This window comes from Peromyscus californicus, unplaced genomic scaffold, assembly GCF_007827085.1.
Source record: "Peromyscus californicus insignis strain IS unplaced genomic scaffold, ASM782708v3 Scaffold_4__1_contigs__length_199733344, whole genome shotgun sequence".
Taxonomy (NCBI): domain Eukaryota; kingdom Metazoa; phylum Chordata; class Mammalia; order Rodentia; family Cricetidae; genus Peromyscus; species Peromyscus californicus.
This window is the reverse complement of record NW_026294562.1, coordinates 181,770,847-181,779,181: the sequence shown is the minus strand read 5'-3', so window position 1 is coordinate 181,779,181 and position 8,335 is coordinate 181,770,847. Positions and strand designations below refer to the sequence as shown.

At 42.4% G+C, this 8,335-nt stretch overlaps 1 protein-coding gene across 1 annotated transcript; it reads left to right on the top strand.

Annotated features, from left to right (window-relative positions):
• The first annotated feature begins 446 nt into the window (after nt 1-446).
• On the top strand, nt 447-4,418 carry LOC128095596 (pre-mRNA cleavage complex 2 protein Pcf11-like). Its single transcript, XM_052714711.1, has one exon. It carries the CDS (start codon nt 447-449, stop codon nt 4,416-4,418), a length of 3,972 nt encoding a protein of 1,323 aa, XP_052570671.1.
• Nucleotides 4,419-8,335: the final 3,917 nt, after the last annotated feature.

Below are 8,335 nucleotides of genomic sequence, written 5' to 3'. Positions count from 1 at the left end.
TAGACAGGAAGAGGCTCTCTTTGTGAAGGCTACAGCGTGCAGGTAAGGTAAGGCTGCTTGTGGCTTTTTGCTACTTCTCTATCTCTTCAGCTATTACCCTTGTATTTGGCTGTGTTACTTATTTAATAAAACTATTTATAAATTCATCTACAAACAATTACTTGCAAACAAAAACAGTTCTTAGAACTGGATCAGGAAAAGCTGGAGTTTAGTTAGAAGAAGCTAAGGACAGACTGTAGGTCAAAGGACAGATTCCCGGTTAGGCTGTGACATTTCTTCCCCGAGGATCCACCTGGGTCGTTCCCCATCCTTCCTCCAAGGTCTGCATGCAGTGAAGCCCCAGCCTCAGGAGAATTACTGAGCAAGGCCTAGGCTTAGGAAGGGAGGAGGGTGTCCAGTGCTTCACCTTAGGTGGTAGCTGACCTTGGAGGGGGGGCCTCAACACAATGTCAGAGCAGATGCTGGCCAAGGCTGGGGCTGCCGGGGCCCTGGAAGACATCTGTCGGGATTATCAGTCATCGCTGGAAGACCTGACTTTCAATAGCAAACCGCACATCAATATGCTGACCATTGTAGCTCAGGAGAACCTGCCCTTCGCCAAGGAGATCGTCTCTCTCATTGAGGCCCAAACGGCCAAGGCTCCTTCCACAGAGAAGCTTCCTCTTCTGTACCTTATGGATTCTATCGTGAAAAATGTTGGAAAAGAGTATCTCACTGCCTTTACTAAAAATCTAGTTGCAACATTTATCTGTGTGTTTGAAAAGGTAGATCGAAATACAAGAAAAAGTTTATTTGAATTACGTTCCACATGGGATAAAATATTCCCTTTGAAGAAACTTTATGCCTTAGATGTCAGAGTCAATTCATTAGATCCTGCTTGGCCTATTAAACCTCTGCCCCCTAATGTGAAGATATCTAGCATCCATATGACTCCCAAATTTTTAAATAAATCACCTGAGGAGCCTTCAGCACCTGGTACAGTGGTCAGCTCCCCCAGTATTTCCACTCCGCCAAATGTACCTCATGTACAGAAGAATCTTACTCAAGAACAACGAATAAGGCAAGAGATACTTGAAAAACAAAAACAGTTGTTAGAACTTCAGCAGAAAAACCTGGAGCTTCAGAAGCAGAAAGAGGAGCACATAAAATCATCTGAACACAGGCTGATTGGAAGTAGAAGTGAAATCATAAATGGCATTGCGCAAACACAGGGCATGGTTAAAGAAGAATTAGAAAAACAGGAGACAAAACCAGGGAGATCAAGTTCTCAAAAGAGATCAAGATCGAGGTCACCTCAGTCTTGGTCACCCAAAGGAAAGCAAAGAAGTATGTTTTCAACATTGGCCCCCAAAGCTGGAAAGACAGATCAGTCAGGACTTACACAGTTACATATGGAAGAGTTCCCAGCACCTTCTCGGGAAGAAAGAAATGTTAAAAGAAGTACTAAGCAGGATGTTCGAGATCCCAGACTGCTGAAAGAGATGCATGAAGATCGGCCTGAAGAAACTGCAAGTAAACGTTCTATGAAGTCAGATTCTGAGCCAAAAGAGAATATAGAGAATTGGCAAAGCTCCAAGTCTGCCAAAAGAGGGAAATCTGGTTGGGAAGAAAGTCAAAGCTTCCAATATTGTGATGAACATAGTAAAGCACCTCATCTAAGGCATAGGGATGGCCGGTCAAGCACTAAAGGAATCTTGTCACCTCGAACCCCAAAGCAGCACCATCAACCAAGGGTAGATGCCAATCTTCAGATTCCTAAAGAGTTAACACTTGCAAGCCAGAGAGAATTCCTTCAAAAGACGAGTGAACGTTTAGCTTCTGGTGAAATTACACAGGAAGAATTCCTTGGTGTTGTGCATCAAATTGGACAGCTCTTTCAGGATCAAGAAGGTGGAGGAGAGGAGCAGAGATCTCCATTCAATGGTCATTTTCCACTTAAGCGACCTAGATATGAAGATTCAGATAAACCATTTGTAGATGGCCCAGCATCAAGATTTGCTGGCCTTCAAACAAATCAGCAGCTTACAGCTTTAGCTGTAGACCGACCATTATTTGATGGGCTTGGTAGGCCCTCTGTGAGGAGAGATGTCCCAGCCAAGATGATTTTTGAAGGCCCAAATAAATTAAGCCCTAGAATGGATGCACCTCCTACACCGGGTTCTGTTTGTTTTGATGGGTCACCAGGACAAATGAGGGGAGGAGGCCCTATGAGATTCGAAGGACCACAAGGTCAGTTAGGAGGTGGGGGCCCTTTGAGATTTGAAGTTCCTCTAGGACCAGTAGGAACAACTCTGCAGTGTGAAGGGACAATTGGTCACAGAGGAGAAAGAGACAGTATTCAATCTGAGGGTTCACCTAGTGTGAGTTTCGAGGGATCTACAGGTGGTGTGCCATTTGAAGGACCCGGGGGTAAGCCTGTGGGTGGTCTGAGGTCTCAGGGCCCTCATGGACAGCCTGTAGCCAGTCCAAGATTTGATAATCCTCAATGTCAGCCTGTAGGTGGACTTAGATTTGAGGGGGGTCATGGTCTATCAGGGGATGAAATTAGGTTTGATGGGTCTCATGATCAGCCAGGTGGTGCTATCAGATTTGAGGGCCCTTTGCTACAGCAAGGAGTTGGAATGAGGTTTGAGGGTCCCCATGTTCAGACTGTAGCTGGTCTAAGATTGGAAGGACATAATCAACTAGGTGGGAACCTTATGTCTGAGGGACCACATGGCCAACCAGGGCTTGGGATCAGGTTTGAAGGACCTTTAGATCAACAGAAAGTTGGATTGAGTTTTAAGCGTCCTGTACGAGGAGGTGGCCTGAGAATTGAAGCACCTCTGGGTCAAGGTGGTCCAAGATTTGAAGGTTGTCACTCTCTAAGGTTTGATGGACAGCCAGGTCAGCCATCACTTTTGACAAGATTTGATGGATTACATGGCCAGCCGGGTCCTAGATTTAAAAGAACTGGTCAGCCAGGTTCACAGAGTTTTGCTGTGCCACCTGGACAGCAGGTTCAACCGAGATTTGATAGTGCACCTCAAAGATTTGATGGGCCACAACAGCAGCAAGCATCAAGATCTGACATTCCTCTTGGTCTACGAGTTACCCAACAAGACAATCATTCCTCACAAAGGCTTGACTCTTTCAATCAGACTAGCCCATATAATGACCCACCTGGCAAAGCTTTGAATGTTCCATCTCCAAGACTACAATTCCAAAGACATGAACAAATATTTGATACACCTCGAGGACCCAATTTTAATGGACCTCAAAGCCCTGGAAACCAGAATTTCTCAAATGCCCTTAACAGAGCTTCAGGACATTATTTTGATGAAAAGAATCTTCAGAGTTCTCAGTTGGGAAACTTGGGCACTTTACCTAGTCCAAGGTCAGTAGGACATATTCAGACATCTCAACAGGTTCTGACTGGTGTTGCTCAGCCAGTAGCATTTGTCCAAGGACAACAGTTTTTACCAGTTCATCCACAGAATGCTGGAGCTTTTATTCAAAATCCTTCAGGAGGTCTTCCTAAGGCATATCCCGATCATCATGTCAGTGAGGTGGATGTACATGAATTGTTTTCAAAACTGCTAAAAGCAGGAATTCTCAAATTGTCACAGCCTGATTCAACTGCAATACAGGAAAAGGAGGCTGATGCTCAGCCTCCCTCTGAAGAGGTAAAGGATCAGAATGAAGATCAAGATGTTCCAGATCTCACTAACTTTAAAACTGAAGAATTGAAACATCGTTATGACAGTATCATAAACCGGCTGTACATGGGGAATCAGTGTTCTTCTTGTGGAATGAGGTTTCTGACATCTCAGAGAGATGTTTATGCAGATCACTTGGACTGGCATTATCAGCAAAATAGAACTAAGAAAGATGTTAGCAGAAAGGTCACTCATAGACGTTGGTACTGCAGTTTAAAGGACTGGATAGAATTTGAAGAAATAGCTGATCTGGAAGAACGTGCAGAACACCAGTGTTTTGAAAAGGTTCATAAAGACATTGTCCAAAAATCTCAGGAGGCTTCTAAAGCAAAGGAGTTCCAAAGTGTCCCTGCTGGACCATTTGGAGCACTTGAGAGTTGTGAAATCTGTCAAGAACAATTTGAACAGTACTGGGATGAAGAGGAGGAGGAATGGCACTTAAAGAATGCTATTGGAGTAGACGGAAAGATTTACCATCCATCGTGTTATGCAGATGACCAAAATACATCTTCTTTTGATTTTAAACCATCTGCCATGAAGACACCAGTTGAAAACCCTTGGAACATTATGTTGAACACTGTCAAAAAGGATTTGCAAGAACCCTGTGAAAGTCTCAAAGTTAAGGAAGAGCAAACTGATGCCCCACCAGCCTGTTCAGAAGAAAGTATAGCAACACCCACTGACATTAAAACAGAAAAGGATACAGTTGAGTCAGTTTAAATAAAATGGGGATGTTATGGTTTTGTTTTTTTGTAGCAAAAGCTGCTGTTGGATCTAGAAAGTGAAGTTTTTTATGTATATATAGACATCTATCTCTATAAATTGTCTAGCTGAGGCAGGGCCTTCAACTATCATTTGGTTTTTAAATAGGTTTTAGTATTTGCATTTCCTAATGCCTGCACAGTTTCAGGTACTTGTGTGAAAGTTCTCTAGGTGAGTGCAAATTTAACAAAATGAAATTGCATGTGTAAAAATGTATGATTTTTCTCTTGTGAACTGTAAATTATAAATAAAAATATTTTGCTATAATAAAATAGTTGAGTTCACGTCCTGATCCTTGTGCATCTCCAACAATCCCCATCTCAGCCCTCTGAAGAAGATGTGACACTACATTCTCACATAAGTGTTTGGTACAAGACTCTTCTGTGTTGTGAGCTCACACACATCTCTCTGCAGAGGCTGAGGCAGCGTTCATCCTGAGGACAGGCCACAGTCCCTGTCCACACAGGGGAGACCAGGCTCTGGGGTCCACCCAGTTCTCAGGTGACCAGACACCTCCAGGGGAAAAAAAATCTCTCTTAAACTAAAAAGCTTTTCTTGGAAAATTTGGGGGTGGGATCTCTCTAAAAAGCCTTAATCTTTCTCAAAAGCTCTCTTAAACTTAAAAACGAAAGCCTTTGACTTTCTCTCTCAGAAGGACAAATTAGAATCACCTGGAAATATTAGTATGGGGACCACCTGTGATTAGCTCAAAGGGAAAACAACAAACTTCTTAAGACAGCAAAACCTCTCTAAGTCTTTCAAGCTTTAACAATCCTCCCTGCAATGCAGGAGGCAGGGACAAGTTTCTAAAAACCTCTCTAAGCTCTGTCTCTTCAAGCTAGTAAAAGACAGTGGGTCAGAGTCCTCTGAGGGAAACGCTTGGGACAGTGTGGGTAAAGAGCTACAGAGAGCCCAAAAGGGCAGGAAACTTTACCTGAGAAAAGCTAAAAAGCCAAGCTTTTCCATTACAGCCGAGCTGAGGCATCAAGGGTTTTGTTTCTGAGTGAGCGTTTCAGAATGAAAAGATACTCCTAATCATTCTAATGCAAAGATCCCTTGAAGCAATGCAAACTGTTTGCATGGTATCCTTGTTTCTGAGCAAAAACCCAGTGTCTCTGAGTTGGAGTGCATTTCCAGGATACTAGGGTTCCTGCAGTTGCAAACTTCCTGGAGCACAGAGCTGAGGCAGGAAGGTGCAGGACCCAGGGAAAGATTGCTAATGAAGAAACAAAGCTAAAGCCAGTGGGAACGGCACAGTTGTGCAATTTCCTACAAGTCCCGGGTTGATAGGTCCACGGCTGCAAAAAAATCTGAGAAAAGCTTTCCTATCAGAGTAAGGACCTTTCTGGGAAAACAGTAAAGCTAAACTGTGTCTGAAGCAGTTGTGCTGCTGAGTCAGAACGCTGTCTGGGGAAAGAGCCCAGCCAGGGCAAAACAGAACTATCCAGGAGTAAAGCTTTCTTTTCTATTGGGAGAAAGCATCTCTTTGAGAAAAGCTTTGTTTCAACTGACTCTCTGAGATGAGGGAGTGTAGCCCTAAGGGGTGATTGCCTCTGGCATAAGCGCTGTCCTTGAGCACCCAGACAAGCAAACACAACCCACTGGGGGACTGGGCCAGGTGAAGGCCTGATGAGGCAAAACACCTGTCCTAATGGGAGTTTAGAAATGGCAAAATCCTCCCTTGTTAGATTTTCAGTCTGTACGCAAATCACACAGACCCCGAAAACAGAAATGGACAAAAAGCCCCTACCTTCAGCAGCAGGGAAAGCCACCACTGTAGTGTTGGAAACTGTTTCTGGGGTCGAGGGGATAAACTGAGACCAAACTGGATACTGTCTGGGAGAAAGACTCTGAAGAAACAGAGATGGGACATAATCCTCCCTAGAAAATATATGACCTGAAAAGCTGCTAGAATCTGAGGCAGATTCGGGGGAGAAAAAAAAAGCCCCTACCTCCAAAAGCAGCTAGCATAGGTACAGAGCCGCAGACAGATAGCTGAAGCTCTGTATCTGGGGGTGGAGGGCAAGCAAAATGAGAATTAAATCAGTGGGAGAAAATCTCTCTGAAAGAGGTATGGAAAAGCTGTTGTACATGATCTTGTTTTTCACTGACTGGCTAAGACAAACACAAGCCCCTAGGAAAGTTGCTATCAGAAATGCCAGCCTCATTGCTGGCTAATGAGGCAGGTGCAGTGTCAAGTGAAGGAGAGACACCTGTTGAAGCCAGCTGAGGAGAGAATAGAAACCTCCCCATGTCTCATAATTGAAAATGTAAGATGCTTGTTCACATCTCCTGTTGCAAAAGCAAAAAACTTTGTTCAAACCTCCTGGGCAAGAATTTGTAAGCAAGTCTGGTAAAAGAGAACCAACTGACTCTCAGACCCAAAAAGAACTATGGGAAATGACTGATATAAGGGACTGATATTATTTTGGACTGATACAAGGGAAATGCATTCTGGGAAGGGTAGTTTTTCCACTAAAGATGGTGACATTGCCCTGAAACACTTTTGTCAGCTTGAAAATACATTCATGGTAAACTTAAAATACAACTTTTAAAAGAGTAAGGAGGAAAATCGTCTAAGAGTTTAAGTGTCAGTTCCAATGAAAAATTGAAAGGACAGAACTAGGTCCTTTGCGGTTTGGGGCTCTATTGGTAAAAGGCCTTATTTACCCTAATAGCTGTGCAAAGTTTTTACGGTAGTTGGATGACAAAACGCTACCTATAAGAGCAAACTAGCCACTTTAAAATCCTTAAAACAAGGGAAAACAGTTTATACACTGAACGTTGTCTTAGATATGAAGAAACATGTTGAAATTAAAGTTCTTTGCCTTTTGAACAAACTACCTGAAATGAGTAATTCCTTTGCAAATCTAATAAGGAGACAAGGAAACAGGCATTCAAAAAAAGAAATGACTGCTTTATAGACTGGAAAAACTTCAGAAAATCTAGCTGTCTTACAAAAGAGTTGCTTTACCTGAAAGTTCCTTATAAGAAATCAATGCTAAATATCACAGCTGCTAATAACATCCGGAGTTAAAGCTAATGAAATGAAAATACTAGATCCTGAAAATGCTTTTTCTCAAAGTAAGCTAATGAAGGATACCTTTCATGAAAGAACATCTATGTTCTTGACTCCTTTGATTAGTAACAGTTTTGGTGACAATATTGGAACTAACAACAATCGGGTCAAAATGTTTCAACAAATTCAAAACGCTATTCACAAAAGAAAGCTGCCATGCTTTGTGGGCCATATTAGAGCTCACCCCAATCTTCCAGGTCCTTTAGCTAAGGGTGATGCAATGGCTGAGCATTATCCCAAGTGGAAATGGCTCAGCAGTCACATGCTCTTCATCAAAATAGCAAAAGCTTAAGAAAGCAATTCAATCTTATCAAAGAAGTAGCTCATCAAATAGGTAAACGATGTGGGATATGTCCAAAATATTTTCCCATCTCTCACTTAGGGGTAAACCCTCTAGGTCTTCTTCCCAATCATCTATGGCAAATGGATGTTACTCATATTGTAGAATTTGGCAAATTAAGGTATGTCCATGTGACCATTGACACTTATTCAGGATTTTTAATGGCTAATGCACAACCTGGGGAAGCTACAAAACATGTAATTATGCACTGCTTGAAGTGTTTTTCATATATGGGTTTACCAAAAATTATTAGAACTGATAATGGTTCTGGATATAGTAGTAAGGCGTTTCAACAATTTTGTACCCAATGGGAAATCGTACATAAAACAGGTATTCCTTATAACCCTCAGGGACAAGGTACTGTGGAAAGCGCTCATAGCAGTCTTAAAATAGAACTTCAAAAACTAAATATAAAAAAGGAAGAAATTTACCCTCAATTGCTACATAATGCATTAA